General features: G+C 43.9%; 1 protein-coding gene across 1 annotated transcript in view; it reads right to left on the bottom strand.

Moving 5' to 3' along the window:
• The window catches only part of tpm3 (tropomyosin 3), a 142744-nt gene that overhangs the window by 67899 nt on the left and 50724 nt on the right, over positions 1 to 24121 (bottom strand). The window contains exon 4 of the mRNA XM_056298752.1: positions 15836 to 15953. Within this exon, the coding sequence (XP_056154727.1) occupies positions 15836 to 15953 (118 nt within the window). The remainder of the gene's footprint in view (positions 1 to 15835; positions 15954 to 24121) is intronic.

The following is a 24121-nucleotide window of genomic DNA, read 5'->3' as shown; positions in this document are numbered from 1 at the left end:
CATATGCAGACCTGAAGAAACCTTTTTTTCTACATGTGGATGCCTCAGAAGAGGACCTGGGCGCAGTTTTATACCAGCATCAAGATGGAGTTCTAAGAGTGATAGCATTTGGATCTCGGACATTGACACCGGCAGAAAGGAATTACAAGCTACATTCTGGCAAATTAGAATTCCTGGTGCTGAAATGGGCCGCAACGGTGCGTTTCCGTGACCACCTGTTCCACGCACCTCATTTTACAGTCTACAGTGACAATAATCCCCTGACGTATGTTCCCAAGTCAGCAAAGCTCAATGCTGCGGGACACCGCTGGGTGGCAGAGCTAGCAGATTATAGGCTCACCCTCAAGTAGAGGCCTGGATCAGCAAACAGAGATGCAGATTTCTTATCTAGGAGAGCCAAGCCCATTGGAGAAATCATATAGGAATGCACAGAGGAGTGCCAACAGGATGTCATAGAATCCATCGGGAAAGCTCTGGAGAGAGAAAAAGCAAGATAAGTGAATTGGATCTCTGCTGTAACCTGTAATGTAGATGCACTGCCAGATGGGGGCAATATTTCAGAGCCAATTCAGCCACTCGCAGTGGACGATATCAACGCTGCTCAAACCACAGACCTAGCTATAAGCAGGGTCATAGTCCTGAAGAGAACACATGCCGACTTAAAATATAAGCAAAAGTTGGTAGAGTCTGAAGCCGTCAGACTGCTCAGAGAGTGGCCCCTTATGCGGATAGATGAAGATAGGATCCTTAGGCGAGAGACAGCGACCAGAGCGCAGTTGGTTGTTCCTGAGTCCCTGAAGGCCATAGTTTACAAACACCTTCATGAGGAGATGGGACACTTAGGTGCAGATAGAATGGTGGTTCTTGCCAAGGAACACCTTTTCTGCCCTAAGATGAGACAGGAGATGGAGCACTACGTTATGCAGGTGTGTCTCTGCATAAAAAGAAAGAAACCTAACAGAATAATCAGGACACCTGTTCAGAGCATTGAGACTTCTGCACCATTTGAGATGATCTCAATTGACTACCTGCACTTGGAGAAGTGTAAGGGAGGTGAGGAATACATACACGTAGTAGTGGATCACTTCACCAAATACGCACAGGCATGTGCAACCAAAGACAAGTCAGGGAAGACTGCAGCCAGAAAACACTTTGATGACTTTATCCCGCGTTTTCAGCCACGATCCTTCTACCAGATCATCATTCATGTATCCTTTTCATAGCAATAAGCATATATTAAAAGGATATGAGATATTGTCATAAGTTAGTTTAACTTTAAAATTTGATTTAATACAAGTTACAGTTCATGGTGATGTTAGTTCATTGAAAGCACATATTGTGGCAGGATGAGGAAAAACACAGGAGACGAAGGCGAGTTTGAACTTTATTCCTCAGCTCCAAAACCAAACTCAAACAGGAACAACCTTGCACCAGAGAGCACCAAGAGTGCACCAGAGTAAACCAAGCCCCCAGCTCACAGCCCTGCTGGGTGAGAGGCACTGCCCCTAGTGTCCGCCACACAGCCTCCCCCCGAACACCCAGAAGGGACTCCTGGAAAGAAAATCAGTTTCTCACTGGAGGCTTAAGCAGCCTGCCATAACGGCTGCGCCGTCCCTCAGCCGAAACAGTAGGTGAAACACAGTCCAATGCCAGCTGAGAAGCAGAATGCTGAACCTGTGAGGACACTGCCGGGGTCCTGGAAGGAGGGCGACCCCGACGGGGAACCTGGGCCGGAAACACAACTTCGCCTGCCACCCTGTGCGCCGGTTTAAGCCTATCAAGTGTGACACGCTCCCTACACCCACCCATATCCAGCACAAAACCTTTAGGACCCGTCTCAAGAACCCGAAATGGGCCATCGTATGGGGGTTGGAGGGGCGAGCGGTGAGCATCATGCCGTACAAAAACAAAACGAGCCGACATGAGCTCCGCAGGCACGAACGACCGCGGAAAACAGTGGTGAACGGGGCCTGGAACCCGAGTGCTGTCAGACAAAAAAGGATAAACGGCCGGACGGGGTCGAGGAGCGGAACTCCTAGGCAAAAATTCCCCAGGGACGCGGAGCGGCTGACCGAGCACCAGCTCAGCGGGCGAAGCGTCGAGGTCCTCCTTAGCAGTTGAACGCAACCCGAGCATAACCCAAGGTATACGGTACACACCCAGTTACCATCCGAGAGCGCAGCGCGCAGCGCTGCCTTGAGCGACCGGTGAAAACGTTCACACAAGCCGTTAGCTTGAGGGTGGTACGCGGTAGTATGGTGTACCTGCACACCCAAGGATCAGGCAAATGCCGACCAGAGCTCTGACACGAACTGGGGGCCCCTGTCTGAGGTGATATCTGACGGAGTGCCGAAACGGGCGACCCAGAAGGAAAGAAACGCGCGTGCAACGTCCGAGGATGTTGTGGAGGACAGAGGGACAGCCTCTGGCCACCTGGTGGTCCGATCTACCATTGTGAGCAGGTGCGTAAAACCCTGTGAAGAAGGTAGAGGGCTCACCAGGTCCACACGCACGTGGTCGAAACGTCTGGCCGGGATCGGAAACGGTTTGAGGGGCGACTTAGTGTGCTGGTGGACCTTAGCGCGCTGGCACGCCACACTTGCAGCCGCCCCCCCCCCTTGACGTCCTTGCGGAGGCCAGGCCAGACGAACTTGGAACCGACCAACTTCACCGACGCCCGAACACCAGGGTGCGAGAGGGAGTGAATAGATTCGAAAACTCGACGGCGCCAGGCCACTGGAACAACGGGGCGGGGACGGCCGGTGGAGACATCGCAGAGGAGGGTAGGACTGCCTTCCTGCATCACAGCATCCTCTAGCTTGAGGCCGGTACGCGTCGACCTAAGGGCAAGGACGTCCGGGTCGCTGGGCTGGTCGGCAGCCATAGCGGAGAAATCCACACCGAGGTGCACAGGACACACAAGCACACGACAGACAATCAGCAACAGGGTTGGACTTCCCGGCCACATGCTGAATGTCCGTTGTGAACTCGGAGATGGCCGCTAGGTGGCGCTACTGACGAGCAGACCACGGCTCAGTCACCTTGGACATGGCAAAAGTCAGCGGTTTATGATCCACATAAGCCGTGAATGGGCGACCCTCCAGCAGGAAGCGGAAATGCCGGGTTGCAAGGTGCAGTGCCAGCAACTCCCGGTCAAAAACGCTGTACTTGCGCTCGCTATCTCGCAGTTTGCGGCTAAAAAATGCGAGTGGCTGCCACGCATTCGCCACACGCTGTTCCACCACAGCCCCCACGGCTATATCAGATGCATCGGTTGTTAAAGCTATGGACGCCGTGGGTGTGGGATGGGTGAGGAGGGCAGCGTTAGCCAGGGCGCACTTAGTTTCGTCAAAGGCCTGGACCCGTTCGGGAGTCCAGTCGACAGGGTCGTTAGCCTTCTTAAGCCGCAGGGCTTCGTAAAGTGGCTGAGGGGGGTGGGCAGCGCGAGGGAGGAAACGGTTATAAAAATTCACCATGCCCAAGAATTCCTGCAATGCCTTAACAGAGACTGGGCGGGGAAATTCCGCCACGGCTTGCACCTTAGAAGGCAACGGAACCGCGCCTTGCGGGGAAATGCGGTGACCCTAGAAGTCAATCACCGGCAGTCCAAACTGACACTTGGCCGGGTTGACTATCAGGCCGTGTTCGTCCAGACGACGGAAAACCTGTTTCAGGTGCGCCAGGTGCTCTTCAGCTGACAGACTGGCCACTAATATGTCGTCGAGATAAACGAACACGAAAGCAAGGTCACGCAACACCGAGTCCATCAGCCACTGAAAAATTTGCTTTGCCCCCTTCAATCCAAAAGGCATGCGCATGAACTCAAAAATCCCAAATGGGGTGATCATTGCGGTCTTGGGCACGTCCTCTGCGCGCACGGGAACCTGATGATAGCCGCGCACCAGGTCCACCTTAGAGAAAATAGTGGTACTTGCCAGGCGTATGGAAAAGTCCTGTATGTGTGGGATGGGATAGCGGTCATTGGCGGTGACGTTGTTCAGGCGGCGAAAGTCGCCGCAAGGCCGCCACGACCCATCCGCCTTGGGCACCGTGTGAAGCGGCGAGGCCCACGGGCTGTTGGAACGCCTCACTATACCCAGACGCTCCACAATGGCGAACTCCTCCTTAGCTGTAAACAATTTTACCGCGTCGAGGCGCCGCGCGCGCGCAAAAACTGGCGGTCCCACAGTGGGAATGAAATGTTCTACACCGTATTTAGTAACCGCGGTTGAAAAGGCAGGTGCAGTCACCGATGGAAAATCCGCCAGCAAACGTTGAAAAACATCACCTAATGCTAAAAAGTTAGCGTGTGTTAACGGCCCGGCTCCCCCTGTCTTGCACGGAAAAGTGGCGAAAGACACAGCATCAATTAAACGGCGGTTTGCAACATCAACAAGCAGACCATTACCGCGCCGATAATAGGAACAGTAATGGAGGCGGCTACAAAGTCCCACTCGAAATGGCGCCCGTGGAAACAAACAGTCACCAACCTTGTGCCAAACGTCGCAATGGACGAACCGTAGCTGCACTCAACTGTGGGCCACCGCCTTCGGCTGACATGTCTGTGGTAGCTGGAGGGAGTAGGCTCTTTTGCGAGCCGGAGTCCACCAGAAACCGTCTTCCGGACATCGAGTCCGTAATGAAGAGCAGCTCATTACGTCCACCAGCGCCCACAGCTGCTACTGAGCGCTGGCCCTGGAGTTTCCCGGCGCCTCAAACGTGCACGGAGGGACGCAGCGCCTAAACTTGCCGCCGAACCGCTGGTGGAAGAAACAGAGACCGCTCCCGCGCCGTCTCCGGGCGGTCACTCCAGCCACCACTGCCGGGTCCGCGTCCTCCGACGCCGGCTGTAGAGGCTCCGATGCCACACTGCACAGAGAACCGTCTGGTAGCCAGCAGGACCCGATCGGCCTCCTCAGCCAAACCTTGGCGGTCACCAGCGGCCAGACACGGGGAGTTAGCCAAAGCCGCGCGCACAGGGGACGGAAGCTGGCGCAGGAAAACGCGAGGGAAAAGGAATCCACTTTCGTCCGAGCCTAGCAGCGACAGCATATTGTCCATGAGATCCACAGCCGTCCCATCGCCCAAACCGGATAGGGAAAGGATTCTATCTGCCCTCTCTGCGGCAGATAGGCTGTACCTCCGGAGCAGAAGATGTTTGAGGGCGACGTATTTACCGTGTTGCGGGGGGGGGGGGCGCAACAGCTGCATGGCACGGCGCGTGGACTGCTGGTCCAGCGCAGCGACGACCAAGTAGTATCTGGAGTCGTCCGCGGAGATTCCACGCAGGTGGAACAGCGCCTCGACATGCTGGAACCACGAAGCCGGGTCGCTCTGCCAGAACTCTGGGAGCTTCACAGCCGCGGCGAGAACGGCCTGTTGTGAGAGTTGGGGCGGCGTGGCCCAAGTGGATTCACACTCTTCTTCTGCTCCAAACATGTTCAATTCGGGGTCACCAATGTGGCAGGATGAGGAAAAACACAGTAGACGAAGGCGAGTTTGAACTTTATTCCTCAGCTCCAAAACCAAACTGCAACAGGAACAACATTGCACCAGAGAGCCCGGGCACGTAAACCACGCCCCAAGCTCACAGTCCTGCTGGGTGAGAGGCATAGACCCTTGTGTCCGCCACAATATTACACTTAACGTAGAAACAGAGAATATGGACATTTATTTAAGAATAAGTACAGAAATGGGTTACTATCTTAGCACAAAAGTGGAGTTAAGACAATATTATGGTAAACGTAGTAATGAGATGAAGAGAAATGTGTACACTAGTGGTATAGACTCGCTGAAGACATTGCTTTGAAATATTTAGAAACATAATTTCGGGTGTATATGGGATTTTCCTTGTCTCTTTGTGAAGATTGGGGGGCCCACCAATACTTATATGGACTTTTCACCCTTTGATACTAACGGACTATGGACATTTAGTTTGTATTACTGCCATATGAGTTGATGAAAAAGGAGAGAAACCTGAGAAGAGATAGTGCAACCCAATTATCCTGTAATTTGTGGTGTGTGAAGATACCTACATGTTTACTCACCTTCCACCAAATGTTCTACTGTTGTTGACATTGTTAAAGAATTGTATTGTCAAGAGATAGAAAACAAAATGTTGGCAACATTTTTTTTTAGTGGGGGAAATATTCTAAGCATTTGCATAGATAATTTACTAAAAATGAAAATTTATTTTTATTTCATTGTAATCTTATTCCAGTATTTGTAATTGCATTTGCATTAGTTTTTTTAAGCAATATATTTATTGAATTTTGTTTGCAAATTACATCAAAACAAGTAATAGCACAGTGCAGCAAACATTTTCACCCTACCCCCCCCCCCATAACCCTGTCCCTATAACAAGTAATACAATTCAAAGCAGGGTTAAAGAAGATAATAAAGATAAAAATTCAATTAATAAAAATAATAAAATAAAATAAGAATAATAATTTCTTTCACAGACTGATTAGAAAGTGTGTTTTTTTTCCAGTTGCTTTTACGCATATAAACAGTCAGATAGAGTTGTTCTACTCCCCCAGAGCTTGTTCTTGATGAAGCAAGTTACCAACATTAGTATTACGTCTTAGGAAGTACAGAAACAATCCCCAGATTTTATCAAAAACACTTTTTTTACGTCTAACAATATACATTATCTTTTCCATTGACATGTTTGAAGCCATTTCTTTAACCCACATACCAATTCTTGGTCCATCAACACTTTTCCAATTAAGAGCAATTACACGTTTTGCTTGTAATATACACATATCTATAAATCTGAACTCATTGCTATGTAAATGTGGGGTGGTAGGATATAAACCAAGAATAAAAAGCTTTGGACTCAATGGTAATTTCTTTGACAAAATTTGATCAATCATATCAACAACTTCTTGCCAGAAGGTTTTCACTTCCACACATTCCCATATACAGTGAAACAGCGTCCCCCTTGCCTCACTACACTTAATACAGGTATCAGGAATATTGTCATTAAACTTGTGCAATTTAACAGGAGTTATATATGTACGCATCAGCCATTTATACTGTAGAAGCTTTAGGTTGCTGCTAACTATCTGTCTCTGGGCCTCTTTACATGCCTCACTCCATTCTTCTAAAGATATTTCCTCCTCTATATCTCCCTCCCATAATCTCAGTTTTGTCTCTGATGATTCATCAGATCCAGATACAAATAAGTCATACATAGTTGAAATTAAACCTTTATCATAACAGTGTTTTGTGACTGCAACTTCTAATATAGAAATGGTAGGAATGTCTAATGAATGGCTTTGACAGGATGATATAAAACTCCTTAGCTGAAGATATTTGAAAAAATGATTCCTTGGAATGTCATACTTGGTAGATATTTCCTCAAAGGACATGAATACTTCATCCTCCTCCCTGTACATGTCTTGCACTTTCCTTAACCCCTTTTCAGCCCATAATTTAAATCCCCTATCATTTTGCCCTGGTTTGAAATTGGCATTACCCCAAATAGGACTGAAGCGTGACCAGGACATATTTATATTCAAATACTTACAAGCATCGAACCAAACATCAATCATATTCAATATTATAGGGTTGACTGTATTTTTCTTCAGATATTTACGGTCTGCTGAATACAAATACAGGTGCAATGGTAAGCCTGGTTTAACAGAGCAGGCTTCCAGATCAATCCAAGCTGGGGGACTTCCAGATGAGAAGTAAAACATAATCGACCTTAATTGTGCTGCCCAGTAATACCATTGGATATTTGGACATGTCAGGCCTCCTCGATCATATGGTAGATAAAGTAAAGATAGACGTAATCTAGGACGTTTATTTTGCCAAATAAAGTTGGTAAACAGTTTCTTGATTTTCGTGAACAAAGATGAAGGAGGGGGTAGGGGGATATTCTGGAACAAATAAAGAAATTTGGGAAGTATATTCATCTTTAGGATATTAATCCTGCCGATCATTGAAATAGGTAAGGATGTCCAACGCTCTATCGAAGCAATACTAGCGTCCAGGATGGGCTCATAATTTGACTGAGCAATCTTATTCACCTCAGGGACAATTTTTATTCCCAGATATGTAAATGTGTCTGTTGGGTTGAAGGTAGAAGCATAAACAAGACCATTCTTCCTCTCTGTTTCATTCAGTAACATTATAGATGATTTGGAGTAATTAACTTTATAACCAGATATTTTCCCAAATGATTCAATAAGGCTTAGGAGCGCTGGGATAGATTTATGCAGATTTTTAAGCATTAATATCACATCATCGGCGAAGAGTGCTACCCTGTGCTCCAGATGTCCCTCTCGAATTCCATAAATATCGCTGTGTGTCCTCGCCGCTATAGCAAATGGTTCTGTCGCTAGGATAAAAAGTAAAGGCCATAAAGGGCTCCCTTGAGGGCAACTTCTACAAATGTTAAAAGGTTTAGAAACCTTACTATTCATCAAAACTTCTACAGTAAGCCCTGTACAATGCAATCTTACCCATTTGATAAATGCATCCCCAAGGCCAAATCGTGTTAACACTTCAAACAGATAAGGCCATTCAACACGGTCGAAGGCCTTCTCTGCATCAAGTGAAAGTAAGGCCGTGTCAGGCGCCTCCCTCTGACTGTATAAAATATTGAGCACTCGTCTAACGTTATGAAAACCCTGTCTCCCTTGAATGAATCCGTTCTGGTCTTCTCCCACTACTCTAGGTAGAAGATCCTCCAATCTTCTTGCAAGAATTTTACAGAGTATTTTTGTATCAGAATTTAGGAGACTAATTGGATGCATATTTTCACATTTTGTATTTGGTTTCCCCGGTTTTGGGAGTAAAGTGATTAGGGCGCCCCTCATAGATGTAGGGAGAAGACCATTCTCAAAGGATTCCTGAAACATCTCCAAGAGGGGTGGTATTAATTTGGTTTGACATTTTTATAAATGTCTATAGGGATGCCATCTGGACCCGCTGATTTTCCAGCCTGCATACACCCAATTGCTTCTGCAATTTCCAATGCAGTTACATCTTGATCTAATCCTCTACATTTCTCTTCCGAAATTTTAGGAATATTAAGATTGTCTAGGAATTGTGTTTGCATGTCCAGATTAGGAGAGCACTCAGAGTTGTATAATTTCCCGTAGAAGTCTCTAAAGGCTTCATTAATCTCTGTCGGGTCCACTATAGTTCTACCACTTGGGACTTCAATACAATTAATAGACCTTTCTGTTTGTTGTTGTTTAATGCGCCATGCTAGAAGTTTTCCGGGCTTTTCCCCCTGATCATAGTAGGACTGTTTGAGTCTCATTAAATCAGCAGCCGCTTTATTAGCTGCCAGTTCATTGTACTGTGCTCTAAGCAGTAGCAGTCTTGTATGAACATCTGTAGGTATATTTCTATTATTATATATTTCTGTTTCCAGTTTTTTAATTTCCTCATCTAATGTCTTCATTTCAAGTCGTGTAGCCTTTTTCTTGGAACTAGTGAAGGAAATGATTTGGCCCCTGATAAAGGCTTTGAAAGCCTCCCACCTTGTGCTAGCAGAAGTCTGGGACTTTTTACATTCAAAATACAGGTCAATCTGCTTATCTAAGAAATCTATGAATGTAGGATCCGCAAGCCACCCGGGTTGAAAACGCCATCTCGGGGGATCGCACACTAAGTTATTATCTTCATAGGTCAAGGATACTGCAGCGTGGTCAGACAGAACTATACTACTATAATGACATTCATCTATTTTGGAGACAAGTAGCGCTGAAACCAAAAAGTAGTCTATGCGTGAGTGAGTTCTATGAGTACCGGATTAGCAGGAATATTCTACTGCGTTCGGTTTACCATGCCTCCAAACATCAAACAGATTCAATTCCTTCATAAAATGGTGTATCGTCTTTCTGGACTTACTGTGGGTATCATCTAAACCAGTTGACCTGTCTTTTGAAGGATCTAGCGTACAGTTAAAGTCACCAGCTATTATGTATTTCCCAGGATGATTTGAAGCAGTCAAAAACAGACTATTATATAATTTAGAGTCATCTTCATTGGGGCCGTAAACATTTATCAAAGTTAAGGTTTCAGATAATAACCTACCCTGGACTATAATATACCTCCCTGCAGGGTCCTTAACTACATGCTGTACCCGTAATGGAACCGATTTATGAATTAGTATCATAACCCCTCTAGCATGAGTGGTGTAAGGAGCAGACAACACTTGACCCTGCCATCGTCTTGCTATTTTGGGAACGTCCTCATCCACCATGTGTGTTTCTTGTAAAAAAACGATTTTTGATTTCAATGATTTTATCCTGCTCATTACCTGCTTCACTTTTGTGAGTTTGATCAAACCCCTACAATTCCACGAAGTAAATTTTACCTTGCAACTCTCTGACATTGATTCCGGTATGTTATATTAGGAACCGTAGTGAAGAAGTACTTTGACAAACCACACCCACTGATGAAAGAATAAATAATAAAATGAAACCACAAAAACCCAACCTCAACCCCATACGAACCTAAAGTCCAGGAACTCTGGACATCCCCTCCCATCCCACGTTTAACTACCGCTAAAACGAGTTTCTCTAACTTTTCTTTTCTTCTCGCTCTAGCTTGCTATCTTACTTTTTCTAAATACTAATCACACATAACATCATTAATGAACTGTTCAACGCCAACAACATGTAGGCATATATAGAATTAACCATCCGAACACATACACAAACCTGGAACCCGTGCATGCAGACTGGAAGACGAGGAGAGGGAAAAGTCTGTAGCCTGGTCACAAGAGTCCGCGATGCATTGGGCCTTCCGTCCTCCGACAGGCGCACAAACCGATGATGACTCTCTCTGTCCCTTAGGTCTAGGCCTACTTGGATGTGCCCATGTCATTTCGGCTGGTGCTTGGACATTGTCTCTCATTCAGGGTTAAGTGCATTCCACAAAAGCTGAATAGTCTAGCTATAAACCAGACTCCGTCCTGTCCAGGTAGAAAAATAAAGCCTAAACAAAAACAAAATGGCGACAGCCCGAACACGTAGCTACATCTTTCGTGTAAATGGAAATAAAATAAAATAAAGTGAGCTTAATAGCCTACTGCATCAGTCCTTATCCGAGGGATTGAATAAACCGCTCCACTTCTGCTGGGGTTTGAAAGGTGTGGGGTCTCTCGTCGTGTGTTACCAGGAGCCGGGCTGGAAAGATGATTCTGTGCTTGTGGATCCCCCGGTCTCTCAGCTTCTTCCGGACCTGGTCGTAGTCGCGCTGCATCTTGTGCACCCCAGCAGAGAGGTCGATGTGAAAACGGACCGGCGTGTTCTTGTAAAGGACCTGTCCCTTGGTTTTGGCTGCCTTTAGTACTCGCTCCCTGTCCTTAAAGTTCATGAACCTCATGATCAATGTCCTTGGACGACCCGTGCGAGAGTCTACCGGAGCGCCGATTCTATGAGCCCGCTCCACTACCAAGCCCTCCCGCGGATCCATGTTCAGAGCCTCCGGCAACCACTTCTCCAGAAATGCAGGTGCATCCTGGCCCTCTTCTTTCTCCGGTAGGCCCACCAACCTTACGTTATTTCGCCGACTCCTGCATTCCAAGTCCTGCACTTTGTCAGTAAGGCTTTTGACGGTGCTTTCCAGCGTGCTAACTCGGGGTGTTAGCTTCTTAACGTCGTCCTCCACGTCAGAAATCCGTTGTTCAGCCTGTTCCATGCGACCCATGCATTCCTGTATTTGTTTCTTTACATCCGCAATTGTCGCTTGCACTCCATCAATTTTCTTGTAAAGTCCACTTTTCAAAGACTGTATGGCTTTCATGATATCTAGGTTGCTATTCTTATCTGTGTCTAACATTTCGTCATCTTCTTCCTCGTGGTCGTCTCCTTCGTTAGCCATATTTTCAACCTGCATGGCGTCGCTAACCTTCTCAGCCTCTTCCTCGTGTCGCGATTTCCTTTTCTCCTTCTCTTTTTCTCTCTTTGCCTTTTCTTTCGGGTTTTTCCCTGACATTTTAGTTCTGGGTACTCTTATACACGTATTGCGTGACTTTAGACAAGATTCGGATTAGTATTGTAGGATTAATTTACACGGTAGCTGCAGAGCTTGAGATGTGCGACCCCCTAGTCCCTCGCCATAACCCGCATTTGCATTAGTTATCCTGAATATTATTTTGCTTAGTTATTGCCAAGAGGTCAAGTGTCAATAATATGACATCATCAGAATGCGCAGTTAGGAGATGTGATGGATTAGAGCTTAGTTGTACATGTGTATGTAGTTGCCAAAAAGAAAACCAGAGTCCTGGTCTTCTCAAGAGTGCAACATCTGCGTGGGTTTCCTCGCACAGTCCAAAGACATGTAAATCAGGTGAATTGGCCGTACTAAATTGTCCTTAGGTATGAATGTGTGTGTGTGTGTGTGTGTGTGTGTGTGTGTGTGTGTGTGTGTGTGTGTGTGTGTGTGTGTGTGTGTGTGTGATGTGTGATGTGTGATTTTATGGGGTGTCCAGGGTGTCTCCCCGCCTGCCGCCCAATGACTGCTAGAATAGGCTCCAACATCCCCGCTACCCTGAGAGCAGGATAAGCGGTTCAGATAATGGATGGATGGATGGATGGATGGATGGATGGATGATCATTACTACTGTGCTCTGTGCTTTACTTGCTTACTTATACCTACACTGCTTACACAACACACATCCAAACATAACAAATTGGCGATGAGTTCTTTACTCACTCTACTGAAGATGGCTGCAGTTACACTTTTTTAGCCGTGCCCTGGTGAGCCTGCACTGCCATTCAACACGTGGTTGAAAATGTTCCTCAACTATCTGTAAGTGGTAGCAAAGAACACAGACAACTGTCCGGATACTCGGAAACGAGCATTACTTCTACACTGCCTGGGGACTGAGGGCAAGAGACTCTTCTATACATGGCCGGACCACGTCGGACCATGGAAGGTGCTGTAAAAGCTTTAGAAGCACATTTTACTCCACGTCCGAACATAGTGGCTGAGCGCCATGCCTTCAGAAAGCGCGCTCAAGCTCCCAATGAATCTGTGCTACAGTACGTTGCAGCATTAAGATACTTAGCATACGTGTGAGTTCGTAAACTCGGATGAATTGCTACGAGATCAGTTGGTGGAAAACGTTTTAAACCATCGCGAACGAGAGAGACTGCTCCCAGAACCAGACTTAACGTTGCAAATAGCCATTACAATTGCAACACAGATGGAAGCCGTTGCTGAGCAAGCTAAACTCATTGCTGGTGAGCGCTCAACGCCCGTGCAAGCTGTGTCTGCATATAGCGCAGCACACCGCCATCGCAAACCGCCGAAGCATCCGTCTGCATCGCCTTCTCGTCCTGCTCCTTCTCTTCCTGCTCTTTCTTGTCCTGCTGCTGCTGTTCCTACTCGTCCTACATCTAACCGGACCTGCTACTGTTGTGGATCTGATCGACATCTTGCAAACGATCCATCATTTTGTGCGAGCGTGTCGGTCTTCGCGAACACACTCTGTGCACGAAATTGACTTGCTTGAAGTTCAAATTCTCTACTTGCATGAACATACGGAAGAGTGTGTGGAAGCTGAACCGGAGTTTGTAGCTTTGCTTTCTGCTTCTGGCCTGTCTGCAGTCTCTCCGGATGAGTTCGCTGCTGCCTCTGCTTCCTGCCCTGAACTGAGAGCTTTACGCTCACAAATAACGGATGGTTGGCCTCCTTCCTCTGCTGCTGTAAGTACAGCCCTACGTCCATACTTTCGTCTGCGTGATAAACTGACTGTTCAAGACGATTATATTTTCCGAGGCTTAAGGCTCATCTTTCCTGTCTCACTGCGTCACACTTGGTTGGGCTGGCTCACGAAGGCCACCAAGCCATTGTGAGAACTAAACAATGCTTCCGTGAGGTCTGCTGGTGGCCAGGTATGGATGACCTGGTGAACACACAGATTAAGAGTTGCCTCTTGTGCCAGTCCTCAGACAAGACTGCTGCTCCCTTTGCTGCGCCGTTACAACCCGTAGTTTCCATCAGAGCCATGGGAAAAGCTAGGCATTGACGTGGTTGGTCCTTTCAAGACTGCTGCTTGGGACTGCCACTTTGCACTCACACTGACTGACTATCACAGTAAGTGGCCTGAAGTAGCATTCACGGCCCCTGCAGCTCTGCTACTACTGCAAACATCATTGCTTTTCTTACATCAGTCTTAAGTAGGTTAGGTAATCCACGTACCATCGTGTCTGCTAATGGATCTCAGTTCTTGTCCGCGGAATTCGCTGCATTCTTAAAAGACCGCGACATACAGCACGTCTGCACTTCAGTGTACCATCCAGCTGCAAATGGAGCAATTGAACGCCTTCACTGTGTACTCAAGTCATGCATCCAATCCGCTATTCTGCAAGAGAAGCCGTGGAAGACTACAGTTACAGACTTCCTACAAGTGTACTGCGCTACTCCACATGCCACCACCGGAGTGTCTCCGTTCGAACTACTACATGGCAGGAAAATGCGCACCCGCCTCAACGTTCTCGCCCCACCACTGACAAACACCGAGAGAGAGTCCTTTCGTCAGGGAAAAATGAAAGCCTACACCGACTCCAAACGTGGAGCACGATTGCCTGTTTTAAAAGAGGGGGGCAGAGGGCACATAAGAAAGCCTATACATGTTCCTAAGACGCACCCACAATACACTCAGCCGTTGCAGATTAGAAAGAAAACTGGCCCATGCACGTATCTATTGGCTGACGGTAAGAAATGGCATGCATCCAGTCTAGCTAAAGGTCATGCACTTGCTTTGCCTGACACATGCACGAGCTCATCGCGGGATCTACCGAGTCACTACTTCTCCGTTCCTGAACAGGACAACACTGAAGCCATGAACACTCGCACGACCCCTGCTCGTGTCAGATGACCGCCTACTTGGATTCAAGACTATGTGACTTACGCACACACTCAATTACAGCTGCGCCTACACTAGTCTACACACACCATTCATATACACGTTCATATACCTTTTATACATTTATACATTCTCATACCTTTTTAAACATACTTTTTACATACTTTTTTTACAACCATATTCATGTTGCTTAATGTAACCTTTTGAAGATGTTCATTGTTGCTTGGACATCGAGGGGGAATCATTCCACAACTTTCTATTGATGCTTAGAGTGTTAAAAAATATGACGTTCCATTTTTATTATTCTATTCCTAACAGTAACCGAGGATGTTTTAGAATGTTAACAGTATGCTTCTTTTTATTACTATTATCATTCCTAGCGATAACACTTTATGGCATTGAATGCTGATGATACTTTCGAGTGCTTAAGGTTATGCACTTATTCTTAATTGTATCGATAGCTACGCTGGTTCTGTTAATGGTATAGTATTGCAGCGAATTCGGGGGGCAAACCGCAGGAACCGCCGCATCCGAACGCGAACCTGTATCTCCCGTACCGCGGGAGACATCGCTAACCGCTCGACTTAAGGGTCCGACCCGTTAGTCAAGGGCTAACGTGTCTACTTATTCATGCACGTTACAGTATTATCTTTACGTAAGGGGGGGTATGTTGTGTTCTATGCATACGCCAGTAGGTGGCACTAATGCTATGAATGCCCTGTTGCGTGTAACGTAAGTCAGAAGAGAAGAGAATACGAAACGATTGATCGTTACTGCTGTGCTCCGTGCTTTACGTACTTACTTATACTGGCTTACTTATACATACACTGCTTACACAACACACATCCAAACATAACGTACTTCCAGTTGAAAATTTTCCTGATTACATTTAGGTCAGTGCAATCAATGTTCAGGTGTGTGTGTGTGTGTGTGTGTGTGTGTGTGTGTGTGTGTGTGTGTGTGTGTGTGTGTGTGTGTGTGTGGTTTGCTCACCTCTTCATACTTGCGATCTGCCTCCTCAGCAATATGCTTGGCCTCCTTCAGCTGGATCTCCTGAAGCTCCATCTTCTCTTCATCTTTTAGGGCCCTGTTCTCAATCACCTTCATTCCCCTGAACACACACACACACACACACACACACACACACACACACACACACACACACACACACACACACACACACACACACACACACACACACACACACACACACACACACACACACACTGTAAGTATATATTGTAATGTGCATGGACTGGTGTCAGAACTGGGATGGTGAGACCGTGAGGCCATCGGAAGCGCGTGCGCCCAGAGGTCCTGTGATTCAATGTGGACATTCTTTCTAAATCCGGATGATTAACCAATTGACAAGCAAAATTATGGATTCAAATCTACAAAATCACCGCCGTCCATCACATACAAAAAGAAGTATAATATTACAATAGTATATTGTAAGACTTGTATAGTGTCCTATAGTACGTTTGTAGTGTTCTATATTATTTTTCACCAGCTATGATATTACTATACGTAGTTTTGCTGTGGTAATATTCTATCAGCCATAGTAGCCCTATAATATTTCAATACTAATGTTTGTAAAAGTAACTAGTGTTTTCTTTGGTGTTTCTGTAGTATCCCTATTATTTTAAATATTATTAATTTAATATAGTATATTATAGCGTTTCTGCAGTTGTTTTACGAAAACACTATAATACATTCCTCTAGTAATACTGTGATGAACTTATAGTAGTATTACTAAGGTATTCTTTGGTGTTTCTATAGTAAAATATTTATGGTGATATTTCAGTGTGGCCTACATTTTTACCTCAACCTTGGTTACGAGTGAAGTGGCACCGCAGCTTTTTTTAACCTTAAAATAACAGCTTAAAAATCTTTTTTTTTTAAATTTTTTAAGCAATATATTTATTGAATTTTGTTTGCAAATTACATCAAAACAAGTAATAGCACAGTGCAGCAAACATTTTCACCCTACCCCCCCCCCCCCCATAACCCTGTCCCTATAACAAGTAATACAATTCAAAGCAGGGTTAAAGAAGATAATAAAGATAAAAATTCAATTAATAAAAATAATAAAATAAAATAAGAATAATAATTTCTTTCACAGACTGATTAGAGGGTGTGGTTTTTTTCCAGTTGCTTTTATGCATATAAACAGTCAGATAGAGTTGTTCTACTCCCCCAGAGCTTGTTCTTGATGAAGCAAGTTACCAACATTAGTATTACGTCTTAGGAAGTACAGAAACAATCCCCAGATTTTATCAAAAACACTTTGTTTACGTCTAACAATATACATTATCTTTTCCATTGACATGTTTGAAGCCATTTCTTTAACCCACATACCAATTCTTGGTCCATCAACACTTTTCCAATTAAGAGCAATTACACGTTTTGCTTGTAATATACACATATCTATAAATCTGAACTCATTGCTATGTAAATGTGGGGTGGTAGGATATAAACCAAGAATAAAAAGCTTTGGACTCAATGGTAATTTCTTTGACAAAATTTGATCAATCATATCAACAACTTCTTGCCAGAAGGTTTTCACTTCCACACATTCCCATATACAGTGAAACAGCGTCCCCCTTGCCTCACTACACTTAATACAGGTATCAGGAATATTGTCATTAAACTTGTGCAATTTAACAGGAGTTATATATGTACGCATCAGCCATTTATACTGTAGAAGCTTTAGGTTGCTGCTAACTATCTGTCTCTGGGCCTCTTTACATGCCTCACTCCATTCTTCTAAAGATATTTCCTCCTCTATATCTCCCTCCCATAATCTCAGTTTTGTCTCTGATGATTCATCAGATCCAGATACAAATAAGTCATACATAGTTGAAATTAAACCTTTATCATAACAGTGTTTTGTGACTGCAACTTCTAATATAGAAATGGTAGGAATGTCTAATGAATGGCTTTGACAGGATGATATAAAACTCCTTAGCTGAAGATATTTGAAAAAATGATTCCTTGGAATGTCATACTTGGTAGATATTTCCTCAAAGGACATGAATACTTCATCTGTACATGTCTTGCACTTTCCTTAACCCCTTTTCAGCCCATAATTAAAATCCCCTATCATTTTGCCCTGGTTTGAAATTGGCATTACCCCAAATAGGACTGAAGCGTGACCGGGACATATTTATATTCAAATACTTACAAGCATCGAACCAAACATCAATCATATTCAATATTATAGGGTTGTCTGTATTTTTCTTCAGATATTTACGGTCTGCTGAATACAAATACAGGTGCAATGGTAAGCCCGGTTTAATAGAGCAGGCTTCCAGATCAATCCAAGCTGGGGGACTTCCAGATGAGAAGTAATAATCGACCTTAATTGTGCTGCCCAGTAATACCATTGGATATTTGGACATTTCAGGCCTCCTCGATCATATGGTAGATAAAGTAAAGATAGACGTAATCTAGGACGTTTATTTTGCCAAATAAAGTTGGTAAACAGTTTCTTGATTTTCGTGAACAAAGATGAAGGAGGGGGTAGGGGTATATTCTGGAACAAATAAAGAAATTTGGGAAGTATATTCATCTTTAGGATATTAATCCTGCCGATCATTGAAATAGGTAAGGATGTCCAACGCTCTATCGAAGCAATACTAGTGTCCAGGATGGGCTCACAATTTGACTGAGCAATCTTATTCACCTCAGGGACAATTTTTATTCCCAAATATGTAAATGTGTCTGTTGGGTTGAAGGTAGAAGCATAAACAAGACCATTCTTCCTCTCTGTTTCATTCAGTAACATTATAGATGATTTGGAGTAATTAACTTTAAAACCAGATATTTTCCCAAATGATTCAATAAGGCTTAGGAGCGCTGGGATAGATTTATGCAGATTTTTAAGCATTAATATCACATCATCGGCGAAGAGTGCTACCCTGTGCTCCAGATGTCCCTCTCGATGTCCCTCTCGATGTCCTCACTGCTATAGCAAATGGTTCTATTGCTAGGATAAAAAGTAAAGGCCATAAAGGGCTCCCTTGAGGGCAACTTCTGCAAATGTTAAAAGGTTTAGAAACCTTACTATTCGTCAAAACTTCTGCAGTAAGCCCTGTACAAAGCAGTCTTACCCATTTGATAAATGTATCCCCAAGGCCAAATCGTGTGAACACCTCAAACAGATAAGGCCATTCAACACGGTCGAAGGCCTTCTCTGCATCGAGTGAAAGTAAGGCCGTGTCAGGCGCCTCCCTCTGACTGTATAAAATATTGAGCACTCGTCTAACGTTATGAAAACCATGTCTCCCTTGAATGAATCCGTTCTGGTCTTCCCCCACTACTCTAGGTAGAAGATCCTCCAATCTTCTTGCAATAATTTTACAGAGTATTTTTGTATCAGAATTTAGGAGACTAATTGGACGCATATTTTCACATTTTGTATTTGGTTTCCCCGGTTTTGGGAGTAAAGTGATTAGGGCGCCCCTCATAGATGTAGGGAGAAGACCATTCTCAAAGGATTCCTGAACCATCTCCAAGAGGGGTGGTATTAATTTGGTTTGAAATGTTTTATAAATGTCTATAGGGATGCCATCTGGCCCCGCTGATTTTCCAGCCTGCATACACCCAATTGCTTCTGCAATTTCCAACGCAGTTACATCTTTATCTAATACTCTACATTCCCCTTCCGAAATTTTAGGAATATTAAGATTGTCTAGGAATTGTGTCTGCGTGTCCAGATTAGGAGACTACTCAGAGTTGTATAATTTCCCATAGAAGTCTCTAAAGGTTTCATTAATCTCTAAAGGCTTAATTAATCTCTGTCGGCTCCACTATAGTTCTACCACTTGGGACTTCAATACAATTAATAGACCTTTCTGTTTGTTGTTGTTTAATGCGCCATGCTAGAAGTTTTCCGGGCTTTTCCCCCTGATCATAGTAGCACTGTTTGAGTCTCATTAAATCAGCAGCCGCTTTATTAGCTGCCAATTCATTGTACTGTGATCTAAGCAGTAGCAGTCTTGCACGAACATCTGTCTATTATTATATATTTCTGTTTCCAGGTTTTAAATTTCCTCATCTAATGTCTTCATTTCAAGTCGTGTAGCCTTTTTCTTGGAGCCAGTGAAGGAAATGATTTGGCCCCTGATAAAGGCTTTAAAAGCCTCCCACCTTGTACTAGCAGAAGTCTGGGACTTGTTACATTCAAAATACAGGTCAATCTGCTTATCTAAGAAATCTATGAATGTAGGATCCGCAAGCCACCCGGGTTGAAAACGCCATCTCGGGGGGTCGCACACTAAGTTATTATCTTCATAGGTCAAGGATACTGCAGTGTGGTCAGACAGAACTCAAATCTCAATGGATTGGTTTTGATCATTGGCTCCTGCAGCAAGTTTATATCAAATGCCAGAGGTGATGCCGTGAGAGGTTTTTCTATTATAACAAGTGGTTGGTTCATCAGGTCTCCATCCTCTTCCTGCTGGTTGATTACAACCACTGTGCCATGGAAGGTTTCTTGCCCAGTGGCTGTGTCTTCCAAAAGATCAGTATTGTCAATAGCAAACCAGATGTTCACACCCTTCTTCACAAAGTCCGGGAGACAAAATCCGCCAGTGTCCTTCATTCGTTGAAGAACAGACTGCTCCACACTTTTTTCTAAGTCAAGGATCTTCAAGTAGTCACTTCCAATGTAGACATCTGAGAGGTTCTGGACAAGGATTTTGTCACGCACTCTAGAGTGGATAGCAAGTGACAGTCCGATTGAGAGGGGTGTTTGGACATTTTGCCGAAAGGCATCGTCTTTCTTTGGCTGATGTTTCACCTGACGATCAGTGCGAGTGTTCTGGACTAGAAACTGGCATGCAGCATCAACAGTTTTGTCTACTTCTTCATCCCGCATTCCAAACACTTCGACAACATGACTGCCAAAGAGGAGGTGACTTAGGAAGAATTGGAGTAAAGAGGGATTCTTAAAGTTATCAAATATCCCGGCAAATGACCAGCTGCGCTTTTGCATGATCTCTGCCCGCAGTAGGTTAGCAACTTTCTTCAGGTTGCCAATAACCTGACCATCATTCATAGTGGAAATACTGCAATCAATTGCTAACTACAGTTGATTTAACAAGCTTGTCTGGCTCATTTCGTTGCAGTGAGCTTACAAACTGGACATCTGGAAGTCGCTCACCAATGATCTTTTTCAGATGCTTGCGATAATTTGTAGTCTCATCGACATCCATGTGATATCTTTTCAGGATCAACAAGTAAGCATCATTGACCTGAGCCATGTCAAGAGTAACATCGTTTGTGACGGTATTTTGAATGGCGGGGATTAACTGTTCGTCACATAAAGAGCGAATGAGTGATTCATTATCATGATCTTTCTTTATTGTTGTGGTACGTTTTGCATTCCGCAAGCAATCCCTGTGATAGTACTTTTCAAGAGCTGAAGCGTCAACAGCATCCACTAGGTCTGCTACACAGATTCTTACTTGGTCATCTTGGGTCTGCTGCTTTATTTCAAGAAGCGTTTCACCCATTGCATCAGAAAGAACACGGTGCATTGGTTCTGAATTAGGTCTAACAGATCCTGTAGTAATCGAAGGGCGCCCAGGTCCTCTTCTAGAACAGACAGGTGACTGAGGTCGGGATTGGTTAGCCCTGAGACGGTCAATTTTATTCTTGTTTATAACAGATTTTCGACACTCACTATGATAATGAACCAATTTCAGTTCCCCTTCATTTAGGCCAGATAAGTAGTCGGAAAGTTCCTCAAAATCACTTTGACCTAAAGAAACTCTGCCCCTGCAAGCCTGCAGTAGGTCATCAATCATGGCTGGATTTTTAACTAGTCGCTTGCCAGGGGTGGCACCTTCTTTGCAGATCACGCAAATGTTGCATTCCTCTGCCATATTGACCAAATCTCATCCCACCTTAGCTCACAAGCTGTCCAATTTGTTGGATGCCAGACAGATGAAACCTAATGATGAGAAAACAATGTAAATATATATTTGAATTAGAAGGCTTGGTTTAAATTTCATCAGAAAAATATGACACATTTACCAGATCATTCTCAGCCCACCTTAGCTTACTGTTTAGCTTAGCTTTCTAGTTCGTTGTTGTAGGTTGTCGGATCTGTGCATGCCAGACAGATGAAACCTAATGATGGGAAAACAACGTAAATATAAATATGTGCAAATGTTGGCTTTTAAATTTAGCGGGCATGGTTTAAATTTAGCCCACCTTAGCTTACTGTTAGTAGTCCAAAATTGTTGGATCAGGGCATGTCAGACTGAAAGATTAGACCTAATAATGGGAAAACAATGTAAATATATGTCAAAATATGTGTAAACATTGGCTTATAAATCTTTCAGGCTTGTTTTAAATTTCACCTGAATGATAAAAATTAAAATAAAAGTATCACTTACCAGGTAGTTGCTTTCAGCAATTCCATGAATGTGATTCTCAAAATGTTGACTCTTCAAATCTATTGTGGTGTTTGTTTGTTTTGTTGTTGTTGTTTTCGTATTGGCCTATTTTTATTTTATTTCATCTTGAGTACTGTTCTTTTTTGTTTTCAGTCAGCTACAAACACAGCTGTGCTTTAATTATGATCTCACCTGTTTGAAATGAACCAAATTAACAAGGATTATGCTACAATGGCCACATTTCAACCCTTATTTTTTCAGAGTCAGAACAGGAATGTCTTTCAGAATGGTCAACACCTTCAGTAAAGTATTAATTGTGACTGGATGCCCATGAAAAATAATTGTAAAAGTTATATTGGCCAAGAAAAGAGCAGGAGTGGAAAGAGGAGAGTAATGATGAATGGGATAGGCACAAGGGTCAGTCCGGGGTGTCCCAGGTGAGGAACCAAAAGTCAGACAAATACTCTTCTAGCTGTTTTAATAGTGTTATAAATCAACTCAGAATATTTTAAAACCTAGAAAACAACTATAATATTATAAAAATTGGACATTAAAAACCAATTCAGCCCCAGGCAATTTTTTTGAGTTTTCGCCCGAAATTACATGCCCAAAATAATTCAGTAATAGCTTCGCAAGAACAGGGCCCAAATGCACAATTCTGGTGTCTATGTATAGGTAACACCTGGAAAAATTTACTTCAAGTGGAAGTTTAGTTGTACCATCCACCAGGACAGAAGGACTGCAGATAAACTACAGCAGAAATTCAATTTTTTAGGTTTGCCTAAACAAAACTTACAATTTGAGTGTGAATAACATCAGTAATACCATTTACCAGCAGGCCACAGATATTTGGATCTGTTCTACAACTTCTCAACTGCATCTCCTCCAAATTTGGTGCTATACAACTGAAGCATAACAATTCCACAGCCATTTTAGTAAGAGTAGTCCCAGGCGGTCTTCTATTTTACTGTTCTGGGAGGTCCCAAAATAGATGGCCCCCCAGAATTGGGGGTGGGGGTCAGAAAATTTGGCACCCTTCATTTTCTGTTAGTTTGGTCCCTATAGAAGCCAAAACAGCAAAAAAAAAAAAAATTGGCAAAAAAATCCTACGGGAGCTGTTTTTTTGACATAGCATGCCGCACTAATACGTCGCCGTCTAACGGTGGGAACATTAAAAAAGAGGTTTAATGCACACGTGTAGCTTTAGAAACAACCGTTTAAAAAATGTCACATGTTTAAGCCGTTATATTGGGTCATTTGCGGATATAAACATTACTTATTCAACCACCTGGAAAATCCTCTCAAAGAACAAAGCATATTCACCCAGTAGTAAAATGTGCTATCTATGTCTAACTGAAAAAATATTTTTTCATTTGCAAACCAGAAATGCCTACATTGAATAACAGGCATGAATTGGCCAGCAGTTGCAGACATAGATATGAGCACTTATTTTGTAATTACAAATAAATCATGACAATCGACAAATACCCCCCCCCCATTGAACCGTTAGCAATCACGTGTTTTTGAATTTTGAATCACCCCTCCATTAGCGATCACGTGTTTTTGAAATGTTTGTACGTTGCACATCTCCCTTCCCCATTGGACAATGCGCAGGTGATGTGCATGACGAGGCAGTAGATGGTATGTCCTTCCTCGAGTAGTTTCATTGACAGCTGATGATTGCTTATGGCACGAAACAGGATTGTACTGTCTCATAGAAAATGTCCTCGACTAACTGGATTTTATATATATATATATATATATATATATATATATATATGTATATATATATATATATATATATATATATATATATATACATATATATATATATATAACTTTTTTTTCTTGAAACCGTCAATGGTGTTATAAG

The sequence above is a fragment of the Lampris incognitus genome, chromosome 18 (assembly GCF_029633865.1).
Source record: "Lampris incognitus isolate fLamInc1 chromosome 18, fLamInc1.hap2, whole genome shotgun sequence".
Taxonomy (NCBI): domain Eukaryota; kingdom Metazoa; phylum Chordata; class Actinopteri; order Lampriformes; family Lampridae; genus Lampris; species Lampris incognitus.
Note: the sequence above shows the minus strand (reverse complement) of the source record. Positions and strands in the feature narration are given on the sequence as shown.